The 20,050-nt window shown below is 29.1% G+C and overlaps 2 protein-coding genes across 2 annotated transcripts; both read left to right on the top strand.

Annotated features, from left to right (window-relative positions):
- The first annotated feature begins 1,568 nt into the window (after window positions 1-1,568).
- LOC107455598 (uncharacterized) lies at window positions 1,569-8,922 on the top strand. The gene is made up of 5 exons (XM_071186922.1): window positions 1,569-2,597; window positions 3,152-4,267; window positions 8,090-8,162; window positions 8,467-8,738; window positions 8,860-8,922. The coding sequence occupies exons 1-5, from the start codon at window positions 1,569-1,571 to the stop codon at window positions 8,920-8,922; spliced, it is 2,553 nt and encodes an 850-aa protein (XP_071043023.1).
- LOC107456077 (centrosomal protein of 120 kDa) lies at window positions 5,716-19,447 on the top strand (the record flags this gene model as incomplete). Its single annotated transcript, XM_071186298.1, is given in 11 exon segments — window positions 5,716-5,904; window positions 7,276-7,381; window positions 9,253-9,325; window positions 9,630-9,901; window positions 10,844-11,200; window positions 12,266-12,457; window positions 13,835-13,954; window positions 14,096-14,182; window positions 16,639-16,828; window positions 18,614-18,845; window positions 19,298-19,447. Coding segments are annotated over 9 exon segments (1,640 nt in total), but the record flags the coding sequence as incomplete, so codon positions are not given.
- Between the last annotated feature and the right edge of the window lie 603 nt (window positions 19,448-20,050).

Raw genomic sequence — 20,050 nt, 5'->3', positions numbered from 1 at the left:
AGCAAATTGGAGAAACCTCTGCGGAAACTTTATGATCAACTTGAGTCAAAACTTCGATCATTAGAAGTGTTAGGGAAAAATATGCGGCAATTTGTTTCCTCTAATCGAGTCATCAATTCCAGAGGAAACACTCAAAGCATGGGAAAGATATCGGACTATAAATAAACGGTCAATTATTCATGTTGCTCCAAATGTTGAAGGAGCTGAACCAACTACCAAGACTGAGTTGGATACTTTGCTAGAGTTCTTAGAGGGAGAAGTAGAGAATGAAGAGAGAATAAACATGGCATCTCAATCCTTAGTGAGAGGTACAGATAATAGTGAGAAAGGAAGAATTCCCATGAATGGTAGATTCCAGTTGAAACAAAAATTTGGTAAATCTGCACAAGTACCTTCCACTTCTGAATTGCTTACTTCACCCCATGAAAAGAGAAAGTGCCTTTTTTGTGAAAACCAGCATAATTCTTGGGATTGTGAACATGCAAAAAAATGAAGTTTGAATGATAGAGAAACTGCTGTTGCAAGATCACGTTGTTGTTTCTTATGTTTACGACCAGGGCACCGAGTAATAAATTGCAGACGGAAACCATGCTTTAATTGTGGTAAAAAGCAGAACATACTTCTTTGCGAAGGAGTTGCGGCCAGTAATGAAGTTCAAAACCCAGAGAGTAAGGCAACCGAAAGTGTCGTTGGCGATAACGTCTTAACTAGCCAGTCTCTTCATTCTGAAGTTTTATTACAGACTCTAGTCCTGCGCATAAGAAATGGAAATAAAGACAAACTTGTGAGAGCTATTATTGATACAAGCTCTGAGAGAACATACATTACGAGAGACGTAGTCAAATATTTGGGTATAGAGAAATGCGGAGAAATTATGTTAGTACACAAATTGTTTGGAGGTGTATCATCAGGTGAAAAGTATCATTCTCAATGGAAAGTTACTTTAGCGAGTATTGATAACAAATTTAATTGTAAAGTACTTTGCTTAGATCAACCTGTGATTTGTGATTATGTCAAACGCATCCCATATGGTCCATGGATAAAGAAGTTGAATGAATATGGAATTTGTGTGAATGATACTGAGTACAGTTCTCTAGAAGTATCTAATGACGTCAAATTATTACTTGGAGCTGATGTGGCTGGCAAGCTTTTCACAGGCAATGTAAAGTGTTTGATTGAAGGTCCTGTTGCCGTTGAGTCACATCTAGGGTGGACTCTTATGGGGAAGATACCTATAAATGATATTGCTGGGACGACAAATTCTTCTCTTTCATTGCTTTTGACTGAAGCATCTGTGAATCAACTGTGGTCATTGGATGTTAAGGGAATCACAGATCCATCTGCGAAGAAAGTGCAGGCAGAGTTGCAAAGAGCTACACAAGAGTACTTTTTGGAGACAATCAGACTAGATGTAGAAAACCGTTTTGTGGTTAGCATGCCTTGGCTGGAAGATCATCCTCCATTTGCCAACCAACTATGACCTGGCGTATAAAAGATTGAATTCGACTGTCAACCGCCTAAAATCGCAGTCGATTTATAAATAGTATGAGCAAGTTTTTAATGAATGGATGGAGGAGGGAATAATAGAAGAAGTAAAGAATAATTGTGAGGAAAATGTACACTACCTACCTCATCGTGCAGTTATAAAACCGAATAGCACCACCAAAATTAGACCCGTATTTGATGCTTCAGCTAAGGCCAAAGGTTTTCCAAGTTTAAATGATTGCTTAGAGAAGGGTGAAAATCTTATTGAATTGATACCTAGCATTTTGATGTGGTTTAGGACTGAGAGAATTAGTGTCGTTTCAGACGTACGTAAAGCCTTCTTACAAATCGGACTTACTGAAACTGATAGGAATTACTTAAGATTTTTATGGCTTAGTGATGCAGGCTTGAAGGTTTACAGGCATTGCAGGGTAGTATTTGGAGTAACCTGTAGCCCATTTTTGCTATCCTCAACTATCAAATACCTTCTTATGAATGTTTCGAAAGAAATAAGCGAACGAAAAGCTACTTATCCTGAATATGTTGTACAAAAACTAATGAAAAGTTTTTATGTGGACAATTGTGTGACGAGGGTCAAGGATACAGAAGAATTGAATATGTTTGAAAGAGTTTCTACTGAAATAATGGCAAGTAGAAAATTCGATTTTAGAGGGTGGGAGTACACCGATTTAACCGAGGAAAATTCACAGCCACCTACAAATGTTCTTGGTATGAGTTGGGATAAGAAATATGATACTCTTCAAGTGAGTACAGGTTGCATTAAAGAGCTTAACATTGAGAAAGTAACGAAAAGAACCATCCTGTCAGCTGCACATAGACTTTTTGACCCCTTGGGTATGATCTGTCCTGTAACGTTGATCCCAAAATTGCTCCTTCAGAGCATTTGGAAGTTGAAACTGAATTGGGATGATGATGTTGATGGAAACATCAGAAGAAACTTTTTAAAATGGATTGAAGGTGTACTGTACATTGAGAAAATTAATATTCCAAGATATTTTGGACTGAGTGGAGCCAAGAAGTCTTCCATTCATTTCTTTTGTGATGCAAGTAAATTGGCCTATGCCAGGGGTGGCGAACCTTTATGCACCAGCGTGCCATTTTTTCAAAAAACCGTTTAATGAGGTCATAGACGTGCCGTCAAATAATTTTGACTTCGTGATTATTGGGAAAATAATAATACTAAATACTATCAACTCATAACTCTTTATTAACTACGAAAAAAAAAACTTTTTGCAATGTCTCAGTTATACACGTAATTTAACTTAAAGTAATATTAGTGTGACTTCTGTTGTTTCAGATTAAATGACAAATAACTTATATTAGGTTGTAAGATGCTAGTTTAAGCAGGACTGTCAATTTTTGTTTTTTTGCTAGTTATTTATTGTTAGCTTGTTCTTTATAGTTATTGTTTTGTTGGCATTAATTGTAAATGTTTTTCTTTATAATTGTTTATTTTATTTATTTTTTTAAAAATGTAATTGTTAATATGCTTTATAGTGAACTTTGTGATCAGTGGGGTGCCCAGAATATTGTGTAGCGTGCCATAAATAGCACGCGTGCCATTGGTTCGCCACCCCTGGCCTATGCTGTGGTTGTTTACATTAGAGTGGAGTCTGAGAATAATGTACGAGTTCAATTACTACAGGCGAGAAGTAGAGTAGCCCCTACAGGAAAAGGAGAAATTACAATAGCACGACTTGAACTTCTGGCAGCAGCTATTGCATCTTGTCTTTCAACTTCAATTTTGTCTGAGGTAACTCATGATGAAGTGTTTTTTTCTCAGATTCCACAACTGTTTTGGCCTGGATCAAAAGAAGTGAACCATGGGCCATTTTTGTTTATAATAGAGTGCGTGAAACGTGAAATCAGAGAGCAGACTAATGTTAACACCTGGAGGCATGCTCCTGGGACGATGAATCCAGCTGATTCGCCAAGTAGAGGATGTTCGGTGCAACAGCTTCTGCGATTGCAACGGTGGGAGGATCTCAGTTGGTTGCACTTACCTCAAGAATTGTGGACTTCGTCTGAAGATGTCGTTAATGAGGAGGAAGTGAACTGTGAGAAAAGAAAAGGTGTCACAACCTCAATGATAAATTTTGAAGTGACTAAACTTTTGAGTTCTAATATTTCTGATAATCGAAAAATTGTACATACTATGGCGTGGGTGACGAGATTCCTTTTTAATTGCAAAAATGAAGAGAGAAGAAAAGGAGATCTTTCTGTAAAGGAATTAGAGGAAGCTGAGAAAACCACTGTATACTTGATACAACAGGAGTCATTTGCAAGAGTTTCAGATAAAAACCTTAAAACTCTAGATATAATTATTGATAAGAAAGGAATCTATAGATTAAAAACAATTGTATATAAGATAGATGATTTGGAAGAGTTTAGAACACCTGTTGTTTTACCAGGAGAGCATCCTATAGTAAAACGTTTAGTACTGTCTGAACATAAGAAAAGGGGACAAGCTGGTGATTCATACACATTGAATTCTCTTAGAGAAAGATTTTGGCGGCTGTGTGGTAAAGGAGAAGTAAAATCTGTATCGATATCTTGCGTAGTATGCAAGCGTTTTCCTGCCAAACCTATAGACCCACCAACTGCATCTCCACCAAGTGAGAGAGTTCAAGATGCAGCTGTTTTCCAAGTAAGGGATGTGGACTTTGCTGGTCCTGTGATTTTGAAAGACAATTCAAAGGGCTGGATATGTATTTTTACCTGTGCCGCTTATTTTACAGGGAGTGGACAAGTTGTTAAAAAGGTATGACAAACTATATTTATTAGAACTGCATAGTGATTTAAAACTTTAAATTTTGTTTCAAATTCTTGCAAGGTGTTATTTTTTACCCAAAAAATTTTTAAGCTAAGTAAGTTAACTTTGCTAATATTGTTAACTTAGGTGGGAGGATGTGAAATATTATGTGCTTATGCGCATCGTATTTTTTGTTAAATAACTTACTTATTATATATCAGTTTGAAGATGGCAACGAGAAGAGTTTCAGTGGTTGCCATGGTAAGTTCAGAATGTAAATAGTTTTTTTTGAGAGAGTTTTTGAGAAAGAGATTTGTTTTTTTTTGGAACTGCGATGCTGTAATTTTATTGTTTAGTTAATAAATCTTCCTTTTATATTAAACGCAATAGTAGAGTTTTAATTATTTGATTCGAAGTCCTTTGAGTTTTATTTGAGATCAGTAAGTATTTTGTATTTTTTGACAATTAGCGTGTAGAGAGTCATAGGAGAAAGAAATACGTTAGTTTCTGAATTGATTTTCAAATAGATTAAAAACTTTTAAGTTGGGAAACTGTAAGCCACTTTGGACATAAAAGAAAGAGTCATGAAAATTTGAAAAAATATTTGTGACAATTAAATACGGAAAATATTAAGAAACGGGAAAATATTGTAGTATCATATACAACTGATACAAAGAGGAGAGGAATGGAATAGAGGTCGATCCATGCAACCGGTCTTCTGCCCAGGTAGCGTATTTAAGTGCTGAGATTGCGTGAATTATCTTTAAATTCAGATTGTTGTTGTTAATTTACGTCGCACTAGAGCTGCACAATGGGCTATTGGTGACGGTCTTTGAAACGTCCCGGAGGATGATCCGAAGACATGCCATCACAATTTTGATCCTCTGTGGAGGAGATGCCACCCCCGCTTCGGTAGCCCGATGACCTACGCGCGAAGTCGAGCACTTTACGGTAGCACAGTTTAACGAGGACCAATACCGCGCACCCTCGGTCCCTACGCAGACTGATCCAAGCGGTCACCCACTCGCACACCGACCGCAGCCAGTGATGCTTGACTTCGGTGATCTGCTGGGAACCGTGTCTTAGCGATCAGTCCACTGCGGGACCTTTAAATTCAGAAATCTAATTCAATCCCAAAGTTAAAGACATACAATTCAAACGTTCGAAATGCTTTCACAAGCAAATTGCTGGGGGAAAGACGTTCATTTGTTGGGAGGCTCGAAAGCCCAAGACTACAGTTTTTAAATATGTGACAATGTGTGTGTTGTAAAAACATATGTGTCTGTTGTAAAATCTGTTGTGACAAGCAGGTTCTCATTCTCCTCAACTACGTAAATTTTGTTCAGTGCAAATGAGGCTTAAAAAAATTCTATAACTATAATTAGAAACATCCATAGTAATCGTAATCGCATGTTATTTGACATACTTTTAATCGAAATTTTAATCGTATTTTGTGTGAAATTCTTTTATTTACTCCAGCATTTTCTAGTTTACATTGTTTTATTAATAATGTGACACTTTATTTTCCTCAAATTTACTAAAAAATAGTAGTCATTAAACATGTGTATAGAATACAAATTTTATTGCACTTGCAATAATTGATGCTATGGCTGAATATTTTAGGCTTACCTGGTTAATCCTTAACGGTAATTCATATTTTGTTATTCCATCTATAAATGCCAAATTCAGATATAACTCTATGTTTACATTCTCCTTAAGTAAATGTGGTAAAATTAATTTATCTATTTCTCTCTACTCATTTATTGATGAATATAGTATTTATCGAGGACTCATAAATTACATTATGTCTGAAATTTGAGATTTTGAACCAGTGACATTTTAAAAATAATTTAATCCAACTTCCAGTGAATGCATTCATATGTATTAAAATCATATGCAGATGTATATGCATTAAGACGCTGATAAAGATTTTCGGGTAACAAATTATTTACGTGATGTTTTATTTTTGCAGATTGTTTATATTTTAATTAAAGAAAAATGAATGGATGTTAAAATATGCATTAAGATCTTATAATGTACTTTTAAAAATATCTCAGTGGTAAATATATTCGGGAGTCTTTCCAGGTTTTATTTTTTCACACCCATTTTTATGAAAAGAAAAAAATATATTGTGAAAATTTATTAATTAATGGAAACATTCACTTTTCGCAATTACTAGTATATTTTATGCTTAATATCAGTTTTAAAACAAAGCCTGCATTTATTTAATTCGTTTCTATTTTTGGGGAAATTAAGACAAAGTTTGCATTATTTAAAAAAGAAGTGCGTCTGTTAGTTAAAACGTTAAATTTTTTTTAAATAAAAAGTTAAGTAATTTTTTTTAAAACTCTTTCAGCGCATGTTCGTTTAATAATTTTTTAGGTAATCAGTATTTTTCAACCAATAAATCTTTAGTAGATTTTATTTTCAAAAAGGAAAAAAAAAAAAAAATAGATGAAACAAAAGTTGCATTTAATTTTACACTCTTTATGTATTTAATTTGACCATTACTCATTACAACTGTAGGTATTGTTTTAAGTAAATAAAAGATGGTCTAAAGATGTTTCAAAAGTGCATTTCTTCCCACAAATAATTAAAAAAGTGTTTTACTTAAGTAAACATTTCTTTGGTTGGTTTTTTAAGTTCGATTTTTTTTAAAATTTTTGTTTAAATATTTTTTTACAGTTTTCTTATTATTTTTAAACTATTAAATCTTGAGTTATTTTTTTAAAAAAAAGAAAGTTAAATAAAGCTTATGTTTGCTTTTACTTTAAGACGTTGGTCTGAAGTTTATCCATCTTTATTTATTATTTAATTTAATCTGAAAAAATTAAGCAATGCTATTGGTGTTATAGAAGCATTTATTTAGAATTAACATTTTCTTTTGACATAAATTTATTCCTTTTATTTATTTTTGATTGAATTAAAGATTGCTATGTAAATAATTTATTTTGTTGATTTCTAAAGCGTTTTTTGAGTGTATTAGTAGTAGTAATGGGTAATTTTCAAATTTTCAGGTAATGAATTGCTAGTTTCTAGCTCATTAAAGAAGAAACTTTTGCTATATTTCCAGAAATAATAGTTTAGAGGTTACTAATATGAAGTTGTCTTTAATATATTCTGGTACCTTATTTATGATTGCTATATTAATTTTATGGTGTTTAAGTGCATAAAACTCTTATTATTTACATAATCAAATGCTATTCTCTTATAGATTTTTATTTCATACTCATTATGCTGGATGACTTTTGAATTATGTCAAACAACATAATTTTTAATGTTCTATTTCAAAATTTTTGTATAAAATAAAAAATCAAATGCATACTACTTTTATATATAAATTTTTATTTTGAATATATTAATGATTACATTAACTAAAAACAATCAGAACATGGAGTTGGCGAATGTTTTATTTTCAGCATAGCATTTTGTTACAGATATTGTTACAAAGATTTTGTTACAGATTTAATACATTTTGTTACAGATATAATGGCTTAATTTAAAATTTTTCTTTGTAATTTAATTTAGATATTGCTATGCAATTTTTAAAAAAAAACACAATGATGCTTAATAAATTTTTAAAATTATATATTAATGTTTATTTAAAATATCAGGGTCAATTAAACTGAATGTTAAAAAAAATTTTAAAATCACAAAATTTAGTTAGATAACTATTTTTCTATGCATGGTATGTAAAGTAAATAATGTTAGTAATCACTGTAAATTTCCAGACTGTTTATCAATGTGCAATTTATTCAATCTCATATAAAAAGTAATTTTGTAGCAGGTTTTATATTTTGTTATTCTAATGAAAAATTGATGTTTCATTAGGTGCATAGTATTTTCTTGAAGAGAATATTCATCATGAACTTGAATTATGTTATTGTGGTTACTGTTTTAGAAGGTATGTGAATTCATTTAGGTATGTATTATATCTATTTTTGTATTATCTTAGAGCTTTGATATAATTAAAAATTTGGATAACTTTTTACGTTTTATTACCATTAATGACCATTCGCTTTACACTATTTGAATTTATTTTTATAATTTTTTTATTGAATTTGTTTTTATGAAAGAAATAACATTTTATTTATTTTTCAACTACATTATTATATTAATTAGAAAAAAACTTAATTTTATAAATGATTTGTTCTAAATTATTTTATTAAAAGATTTTTCTTCCTACAAAACATTTTTTATAATTACAGGAAAAAATTTTCCTAACCGCCATGACAAGTATTTGGTTGTTGATGCTAAATTCGATGGAGAAGTTATGTCGACTGATCCTGTAAACCATGTTATGCGTCCTTTTTTCAATACAGAATTGGGATGGGAAGTTGATAAAAAAGGTCTGCAAATGCATAGGCTTCAAAGATCACCTATAAAATTACAATGGTATGCTGTGGATTTGGATTTAACCAAAAAGGAAACTATTGGTTATATGGTTCTTGATATACGCTTGGCACAAGAGAAACTGGAGGTAATCTTCTATACGTGTTTGATTAAATTGTAGTTAAACTGAAGATAAAAATTACAGATAAATCCAAATTATTGAAGAATGTTAATTAGCATTTAATGAGTTAACATTAATCCTTTTTTAGATGGTCACTCAATTACCACCTTTGGATAAATTACCACACTTAGAAAAATGTTTATTTATTTAATTTTTTTTTTTAAATGAGTCGATCAAAGAAAAAAATGTAAAGACGAAATAAGAATGAAATATTTTCCAAAAAGAAAATGACTAATTTTTTCCAAAAAGAAAAGGACTATATTATATTATTATTATNAAAAAAAATTTTAAAATCACAAAATCTAGTTAGATAAATATTTTTCTATGCATATACCATTAAATAATCTAAAGTAAATAATGTTAGTAATCATAGTAAATTTCTAGACTGTTTATCAATGTACAATTTATTCAATCTCATATAAAAAGTAATTTTATTGCAGGTTTTATATTTTGATATTCTAATGAATTGATGTTTCATTAGGTGCATAGTATTTTCTTGAAGAGAATATTCATCATGAACTTGAATTATGTTATTGTGGTTACTGTTTTAGAAGGTATGTGAATTCATTTATGTATGTATTATATCTATTTTTGTATTATCTTAGAGCTTTGATATAATTAAAAATTTGGATAACTTTTTACGTTTTATTACCATTAATGACCATTCGCTTTACACTATTTGAATTTATTTTTATAATTTTTTTATTGAATTTGTTTTTATGAAAGAAATAACATTTTATTTATTTTTCAACTACATTATTATATTAATTAGAAAAAAACTTAATTTTATAAATGATTTGTTCTAAATTATTTTATTAAAAGATTTTTCTTCCTACAAAACATTTTTTATAATTACAGGAAAAAATTTTCCTAACCGCCATGACAAGTATTTGGTTGTTGATGCTAAATTCGATGGAGAAGTTATGTCGACTGATCCTGTAAACCATGTTATGCGTCCTTTTTTCAATACAGAATTGGGATGGGAAGTTGATAAAAAAGGTCTGCAAATGCATAGGCTTCAAAGATCACCTATAAAATTACAATGGTATGCTGTGGATTTGGATTTAACCAAAAAGGAAACTATTGGTTATATGGTTCTTGATATACGCTTGGCACAAGAGAAACTGGAGGTAATCTTCTATACGTGTTTGATTAAATTGTAGTTAAACTGAAGATAAAAATTACAGATAAATCCAAATTATTGAAGAATGTTAATTAGCATTTAATGAGTTAACATTAATCCTTTTTTAGATGGTCACTCAATTACCACCTTTGGATAAATTACCACACTTAGAAAAATGTTTATTTTTTTTTTTTAAATGAGTCGATCAAAGAAAAAAATGTAAAGACGAAATAAGAATGAAATATTTTCCAAAAAGAAAATGACTAATTTTTTCCAAAAAGAAAAGGACTATATTATATTATTATTATCATAGTCAGGTTGCTAAAGTATGTTAATTTTTTCCTCTAAGTATAATGTTGAATTTGGTAATAGAAAATTGTATAATATAAATGCTTAAAAAAGTGAGAGAGAAGTATTTTAAACCAATATTCTGCAGCTACTCTTCTCTGTTTAAGTATGAAAAGTTTTGTGCAATGTATCTGCTTAGTTTAACCACATAAAATTAGTTAATTAGTATTTAAAATTAGTTTATGTAGAAAGAAAAAAAATTACTCCAGAAATTTTTCTTCTGGTACTGCAATTTTTTTCTCAGAACATAATTCAGTAGTTTTAGATATGATGTTAATAGGTATATTTGCCAGCTTTTTATCGTTTGAAGCTTGATGATCAGACCCATTTCTTAAAAAAGAAAGAAAAATCTTTTTTTTTTTTTAATTTTTTTTATTTATATTTAAAACATAGCAACTTAATTCAAGAAATTTATTTATACATACACTCATACTCATAACCACAAAAATGAATTTATGCATTGTGCTCATTTGTTATTTGGTTTTTATAAAAATTTAGTAAACTTCGTGGTAAAAATTTGCGATTTCCGGAAAATTTACATATCTTTTTCAAATTAAATATGTTTCGTGCTTTTAGATTAAGCAGTGAAATATTTTTTTAGACACCAAAGTGGTATCCATTACTCAATTCTAAATATCAGAAAGAGAAACCTGAAGTTATGATGTCTTTATCTCTTGAAAAGTCTGTTGAAGAACCTCAAACTCCATCATCAACCCACAGTTATAGGAGAAATTCCTTGAATCAAGACAGAAATGTCTTCAAAAAACAGAGTATTAGTTCTAGACCATCTCCAAGGCAACCTCCAACCAAAATTCCTATTAATGTACCAAGCTCTAATCCCCATTTGGAGCCAGTACTTCTTGCTCAAGCTGGATTTTATCAAATTGGACCCTCTCAGTTGTGCAATGAAAAGTTTACTTTCTCCATTACTTTATCGTATGCAGCAAATCTAAATAAGGTAAATCTTGTGCTAATTTTTAATTGTGCTAATAATTAATTTTTGTTAATCAAAATTACATTTTTAAAATCGATCAGTGCTTGAAATAGTTGCGACTCTGTGGACTAAGTCCAGGCTTTCTTGGATGGATAAATTGTATAGGTATATCTTGATTAATGTTTATTTTTACAATACACAGATAATATTTATGTGACATTTTTATTTATTACAAATGCATAATAATTAAAACAACCTGCTTGTGAATCTGCCTGAATGAATTTAAAGTTTACAGTGATATACCTGCCAACTTGTAATCTCTCCAAAGATTATTTACCCCCAGTGGTAATTAGATTAAAAGTAAATTACATTCATGTGCGAAAATGTATTTTGTATTTGGCGTAAGCTTAAACCCACTAAAAAAAGATGATTATACATTTATATATATATGTGGAATTTATTTAAATATAGTGGTGGTCAAAATCATTTTGAATTTAATTTATAAATGCCAAGAATGAATAGCAAGCATACATTTTACTACAACTTTAAATGTAAAAATGAAATTTTACGCAAAATATGTAAAAGTTTGCTGGTATGCAATGATCAAAAATCTTTTAGTGAAATTAAAGTATATATTTTTACATGGTTTTTGTCAAGATAATATTTTTGAAATGTTATATAATGTGAGGCCAATATTTATAAATGTGTGCATATGTATGTATGAGGCCAATATTTAGGTATGTGGGCCAATATTTATAAATGTGAGGCCAATAACAGAAATGTATTAAATTTTTATTACTTGATTTCTTTTTTGTTAAATGTCTTATTTAAAAAGAAAAAAAAATTAGTTTAAAGAATTGGAAAAGATCAAATGCAATTTTAATTTTTGAATTAATGTAATGTTGTGTATGTAAATGTAATGAATCCTGTTTTTCTGCTTTTAAACTTTTTTGATTAATAGAACTGTTTTATTATGTTTTTAGTATTATAGCTGTTTTAGTATAATCATTCCGTAACAACAAAAAAAAAATCGGATTTTAATCTTTTTTCTTTTATTACTTACATTATAATTGTCTTAATTCTTTTCAGCTCTCCCCACCTGCCATGTTAAAATCTTCCAAAGGATTCTTTTTTTATTATTCTCTGTTTGACAATGATGTTACTACAGAGAAGTTTTCTAGTCTCAATGAACCAGAATTTCTTGCTGAACGAGCAACTGTTCAAATATCTAGTTCATCTGAAATTTTATCACAATATTTTGAGCAGCACCCAAGTTTAGAAGTAAATAACTTTTTGGATTTCTTGATAACTAACCTAATTAGTTCTATAAAGTTGAATGTTTTATTGTTTCCGTATCCTGATCTGTTACGCCAAATTGATTTTAATGGGGGGAAAACATATAGAGGTTTACCTGGGGGTGGCTACGAGGTATTTCTTTGAGTTGCTTCCTTTTTGTGACTAAGGAAGTTGTCAAGATTTTGTAATAATTCTGCCACAGATAAAGATATGGAAATCTCGTTTTATTTATTATAATTTTATGAGAGCTTCATTGAGACGTTTGGAAGTCAGTGTTTTTTAAATCTGAAATTTTATAGCTTTGTGATAAGTGCTTAATGGTTTTTTCTTTTTTTCTTTTTGTTGAAAAATTTAAAAAAGTGAACTAGTTTGTTTTTTTGTACATAAGTGTTCTTTAGTGTCTTTATATTGAGAAGAGTGGGAACTTTTTTCCAGAAGAAAATGTTAATAAACTTATAATTTTTAATTAAATAAAAACATCTTTTTTTTCTTACTTGCAAAATTATTAATAGCACATAATCAATATACAAAATCACGATTAACTTTCTTTTAAAAAAACCATTTGAACATTTGATTATTTTTGATGTCTGCATATCATTTTCATTCTTTGTAATGTTGCAATTTTTCCCTTTTATTCCTGAATTTATATATTTGACCTTGTAATATATTTTAATATTCTTTCATGTGCTTTCAAGTTGTCTATTTCTTTACTAAAACCTCTGAACTTGGGAAAAAAATTATAATCTTTCCAGTAAATATTTTTTCTATTTATTAACTGAATTATTGTTTACTGAACCATAAATCTGCTTTTCAAGGCCAGCCTGGATAAATGCTGTGAAACATTATATCTAATAATCAGAATAATGTTAATTTTTCTTTGTGCTAACTTCTATGTACATTTTTTATATTTTTCTTTGTGTGTCTATTTTTATTAGCCAACAAAATCATAATTAATATAGATTAAAAAATTTGCTATGTCCCGGTTATTAACAAGAAATATTCCTTAAAAATCTGGATTCTTGTTTTTTTTTCTTTTTTAGTGTGACAAATTCATTTTCTATCAATAAAAAGTGTTGTAACCTATGCTCTTAATTATTTGACGTTAAAGAGTAAGCAATACAGATGGAGGAAATTAAAAACTTACAATTCTACTTTTTTTATTATTTTAACCACATTTGTTTTGTTTTTTTTAAATTTAGCCCATTGAAAATTTTTTAAAATCTTGTATAATAAATTAGGTTATTTTGGTATATGAGCCACTAAAAAAGTTTCATTTTTATAAATTTTTAGTTGTAAACAATATTCTAAGTGAGAATTACTTGCATATGATTATCGTGCCAATATTTGTGTAATTTTTCATAGGTCATACTTTGTTGTGGTGATATTTCTTTGGGTTCTGGGCAAATTCCTTTGGGTCTTCTCTCTACCGTTAAAGATAGAGATAAAGATGAAGAACCACTTTGTATCGAAGGTAGTGTTCGGGTAAGGAAATGTTTTTAGTAACCACATTATTTTTTAAACTTCATTAACTTGTACTAGTTTTCACAATGAGTGTAAAGTTTTTTTTTTTAATTCTTAATTTTTCAAGTCTTTTTTAGAATGTTTTTTTATATCCTTTTTCAGATCAATCCATTGGAAAACACATCTCGAGTCGGAGGCGATGATCTTTCACCATTTATTAGGGTTTCAGTTGTCTTGCAATCTATTAAAGTAATTTAGTAATTTTTCATGTTCTTTTAAATTTTGAGGGTTATTTTTATGCATAAAATGATTGAGTTTATTTAATGTGTTTATGTGTAGTAAAGACATGTGATTCTTTCTAAAATTAGCACTTTTCTTTTTGATTTTTTTCATCTTGTTTTTAGAGGTATCAAAAGATAAACTTTTTGCATTGTATATTTTTAAAAATGCATAAAAAAACTAAACAAATAAAACTTAAAACCTGGAATATAAACATTGATGTCAACTGCTAGTATATAAGATTGTTCAAGTTTTCTAAGGGATTATTCATTCATCAATATTTTGTTAAGCTCTGAAAGTTGACCAACTGAAATGGTTAGTTTTGCCATCTAAGTATTTCTTGCTTATGTTAATTATTTTTATGTATTAAATCTTATGATTTAAACTTTATTAATAACATTCCCTTTTTCTAAGATAATTTAAAAAATTTTCAAATGCTATATATGTATAAGCAACATAATTATTGTGTTTAAAGAACTATAACTCGCTGTAAATCGTTAGATTAATTTTGATATTTTTCCTCTCATAAGGTAGCATTTTAACAAATTCATTAAGTTGTGCTGTAGATAAAATGAACTTCAACATTATTTTTCAAACTTTACTTTTTTTTTTGTAATTACAGGCTTGTTATTATTTTTATTTTCTAACTCTTTACTGTTATTCATGAGAGTAATATATATTCATGAAAGTAATTGATTTATTTATAAATTCACATATGTATTACAGTCGAACTCTTTTATAACGAGCTCGGATTTAACGAGAACTCGGATTTAACGAGTGTTAAATCTATGGAACAGAAGTTGCTTTTAACGAGCAAGACCCAGTTTTAGCGAGCATTATTTTTCTGTCTTGCAATCTTTTTTCTCATCTTTCTAGTCTTTCTGTCTTATCTTTTTTTCAAAATGATAAAGAAATGCGAGGGAAGGGGGTAAGTTGTCATTAAATTAAGAAAAGTATTTAATTAAATTAATTAATGTAATTAAAGTAAGTAAGTATTAATTAAATTTTAAGTAAACTCAATCATTTGACCTCCCAAGCCCCCCCCCCTTNTATAGCCAAAGCAAAATATATTAATACAATAGTGTGAGGAGCACTAAAAAAATTACAACAAATAAAATAGAAAACACTAAGTAAAAATATCACGTAAAAATAAAATATAAAGAAAAACCATAAAACATAATCTATAAAACGACTAGCGAATTCAAATGAACTTCTTACATGAACGGGAAATTTTTCAAGAATGATTTAAAATATTTTCGTAACAAGATTGCAAAATAAATTGTTTTTCTTTTTCTTTTTGTATTTATTTATTCAGGGCAGATTGTGCTCCGGAAAAAATCAGGATTTTTCGCTAACAGTGATCCGGAAATTGAAGGTCCAGACGTTTCAAAAAATCATTGATCACAGAAGTTTCCGGAAATCAAATATTCAAAGGTGGAACTTAGAAACACAGTTTATTTTGTTTGTTTGTAAGGCGGAGCCAGAGGGATACTTTATAAGCTTATATTCATGATTAATATTCATATTTTATCAGTAAATAATTTCTATAATCATTAACTCAAAAAAGAAAGATACATTTGTAAATTTTAATTACTTCTCCAGGTCATCATAAGTATGTGTTAATGGTATAGGTATGTGTAAAATTTTGAATATATTTTAAGTAAACTAAGAAATATTGAGAAAAAGGAAAAGAAACCTTGTTTAATTTTTTTTCTAATTTTTTTTCTAATTCTTTTTTTTTCGGAACTCAGGAAATGTTCTGGAATTTTGACTTAGACTCGCAATCACCCCTGGATAATGCAATCTTCTTGATTAGTTTGATAGATCTTAACTTTTGCTGTTCTGAAGCTTTTTAATTTAATAGGTATTTATTCAAAAATTAACTAAATTGCTGCAAAAAATCAGAAAAATACTATATTAAGGATGTAACCATTTATAGTGTGATATTCTTTCTGGTGAATCTTCCTTTTATCATAATATGCAGTTTTTTCTGTTATTTATCTATGAGAAGCTGCATTATGCTCATTGATTTATTAACTTATTTTGTGACTTATTAACTATTTTTTTAAAATTGTAACAGTTTAAATATTCATTTTGACTATTATTTGTGGTCAGTTGCTTTTTTAGTATAATAATATTATGACCTTATTTTTCTTGCTCCATATCTGAAGTTAAAGCAAAGATCATTGTATTAAAACTGTTATAATATATATTCTCATTTGGGTGTCCGATTGATTTTAATTGAATAAAATTTGATTCTACACTTGCTTTAGTGTGTGAGAGTTACATAGACTGTTTTGTGTCCTCTATATATGACTTTACAGATATTCTCAATATTATTTACGTACAATAATCCTGTATGTAATTTACTTAATATAATTGAACAATATAAATGTTTTTGTTACAATTATTTTCTCTTTCATCAGAAGGAAAGAGATGCTCATCAACACAAGCAAGATAAAATTTCTGCAGTTGATAATTCTGTGTCACGAGAAAAAACTCAAGTACAGTCCCTTTTTAGAGTCAGCAATCCACATGAAAATTCTAGTTTCGTTCAGAAAACGTTTTGTCCTAAAATTGACGAAGTCCAAACGAATCACAATAATATGAGTGATAGTAAGAATGTTTTTTTTTTAAAGAAAAAAATTCTATCTTGGTTATGTTATTAAGGTTTGCTTATTTATATTGAAGTGAAACCTCACATTACAGACACTCTTACAAAACAGAAACCTCTCATCAATGACATATTTTTAATTCCCGAGAAATCTTCAATGAAAAAATAATTATGTACCCTCTCTGAGAAGCGGACACTCCCATAACCGAGCGTGGACAATCATTTATACCCCAAAGCATTATTTTCTATCTCCTACCTTATATGTAACTAAACATATTGTCAAGCTATTTTACAATTAAGAAATCATTCTCCTGTCACCTTTCTTTTTATCTTCTTTATCTTTAGATTATTTTCTAGCATCTTTAGATTATTTCATTTGGATGACACAGGTTAAGGGACCCCATAAGTTCAAATCACGCATTAATGCTCTTGCTCCCTCTTCTGCACTGAAAATTCCTATCTTCTAATCAATTAAACACTTATTTTTAACACAGCTGAGTTTAAAAAAAGAAGAAGAAAGAGACGTATCTAGTCAGGTACGTGCTCATATAAGTGAAGCATTTATTCAGACACTTGACAGATGATCAGTTGTCAATGTAAAAATTTCATAGGGCCTGATGCCTTACAGAGAAGTGTTACTTCTTTTTTTTCTTCCTGTTTATCATGAGAGGTTAATCTTCAAAGAGGTTTTGCCACATTTCCTATCAAGTGAGGGAGAGTAAACCTTATAATTGAAGCCAATTGTGGAATTGACATAGCATTAAAAGCATCTATTCAGTGATACTAACTTGAATGTATGTGTAAATAGGAAAACGTATTAATTTCTTTGTTGTTGCATCTAAAATCATCTATATATATATCAAATTTTTTCCTCTATTCTTTTTGTTAATATCCATGCCTTGTCCAGGATCGGTTTCCAGGACCTTTCTGATGTGAGGTCAGCTTCCTGACTATTGTATAGTCCAGTTCGAAAATCGATATAAAGATATAAATTTTTCATACATGAAAAATTTATAGCGATTTTTTGAACATAAAATTTTCAGGGTTTTTCACTTTGTCACAATCGCCCCTAAGAAATGGACAATTATCGTACAAGGACCATTTTTTTGGTCCCAAAAGTGTCTGCTTAACTGAGGTTTCACTGTATTTGTTTCTCTTTTTTTTCTAATATTCTATTCTATTCTAAATTTTGCTTGAAAAAACAATTTTTGCATTTTTATCTAATTTTTGTTATGGTATACTCGAATAATACTATTTCATATTTCCTGACGTATATTTTTTTCAACTTCATATATTATAAACTGCAAATTTATTTAATTTTGTTTTGGTTGTGGTATTTTTTTCATTCATTATTTTTAAATATCATTTTAATATTTTATTACCTATATAATCTGTGCTAGTAAAATCGATCTGGCTTGACAAAATATAAAAATAATTGTCTTGATCAATTATTTTAACAAACATTTTTATAAACTTAGCAGCAACCCTTAAGAGGCTTCTTATATTAGGAATTAGTATTGCATTAAATAAAAAATATTGTTATGATTATTTTATCATGTTGTGAAGATATCATATACAAAATATTAGAATTTTCTTCGGGTGATATTGAATAATTCTGAATTTACACATAAAGTACAGAACATGTAAATTAACTTTTTTAGTAAAATATTATGTTTTTTTTTTTGGTACGAAAAGCATTAATATTGTAATATTGAACCTAATTTTCTATGAAATTATTTGTTAAATTTATTAATGAACTATGTTGTTAAAATTAATGTGTATTGCAGATTCATATGGATTGAGGAGCAGAAATGCTAGCTTAATTAATGGTTCAAATCCTGGTTCATGTAACCACTCCTCTGACAATAGCCCACCTGAAGTTAGAGATAATATTTTAAGTAGTCCACCCAATTCTTTACCTATTAAGGATGACAGCAATGCTCGTCATTTTTCATTTTCATTGGATCTATCAAATTTTCAAGCTACAAGATTAGCTCATCCGATCAATCTTTTTATTAGGTGGGTAATACTTCATACTTCAAATGTTATAATGAAAGAGAAATATCAATATAAATAGAAAAACAGAGTTTTTGTTCATAATTTTGGGAGTTAATTAATATTAGTAATGTATGTTAAAATCATGTCTTGTAAAATATCATTGTTAAACATCAGTTTTTGACAATTTTCATTATAGAATGATAGAAATCCATTAAACATTTATTATTTTTCATAATAGTGTAAAATCCTCTTGAATGTACGTTAGTTGAAATAAATACTGCAAATAATACTTCACGAAACATGACACTTATTAATAGATAGTTTCATTAAATTTCTATTCTTTGTTCCATAGCAGAAATTATTTTATATTTTAGAATTTTTATTTTATTTTCTGCTTTATATTGGCTCAATAAATTTTCTTTAAGTAATTTAAAACTTTAGAGCATATTTAAATTGATTCTGTGTTTTTTTAGGTACTCGTATCCATTTTTTGGTACAACTTCATCAATGATAACTCATCCCGATGTTGAAGTTCATCCAAAACGGGAAGTCAGTATCCCACATGGGTACTGTTCTTTTAATTTTGCCACCACATTTTCTATGTTGAAGTCTACATTTTGGGAGTAAGTATTAAAGGTATTGAATCATAAATTAGAAACTGTTAGTGTGTTGCTTTTTTTTGTAGTTCTTAACTATTTTGATTTATTTTTTGATAATTTTTAACACATGTTTTTCTGAAGTTTTTAATTTCCGATTTCCTAATTTTTTATCATTTGATAAGTACAATATCATTAAATTTTCTCTTTGGCAAGTCATAGTTTCTTACCAAATAAAAGAATTAGCTTATTTTCTCTAGATGTCTATAGTAGGAGAAATTCAATGACATGAAATAGTGTAGGTAAAAGAAAAGGAAAAACATAGATCAGAGTGTGTGTGTGTATATATATATATATATAATTAAAATTGGTTTCTTCTTTTTAGAGATGGGGTTCTCACTATGTTGCCCAGGCTGGGCTCAAGCTACCCTCCTGCCTCNGATTCTGAAATATTATCTAGCATCATAATTCAGACATATGATGTGCACATTCTATATATATATATATTAAATATTTTACTTCACTGTAATCATAGGTAAAGCCTTTTTAAATTATTTTAGTTGCAGGGATCACAGTCGCTAACATGAGATTCAGAGATCTAAAATGTGTTATATTAATTATATTTTGTGC

This window comes from Parasteatoda tepidariorum, chromosome 10 (assembly GCF_043381705.1).
Source record: "Parasteatoda tepidariorum isolate YZ-2023 chromosome 10, CAS_Ptep_4.0, whole genome shotgun sequence".
Taxonomy (NCBI): Eukaryota; Metazoa; Arthropoda; class Arachnida; order Araneae; family Theridiidae; genus Parasteatoda; species Parasteatoda tepidariorum.
Note: the sequence above shows the minus strand (reverse complement) of the source record. Positions and strands in the feature narration are given on the sequence as shown.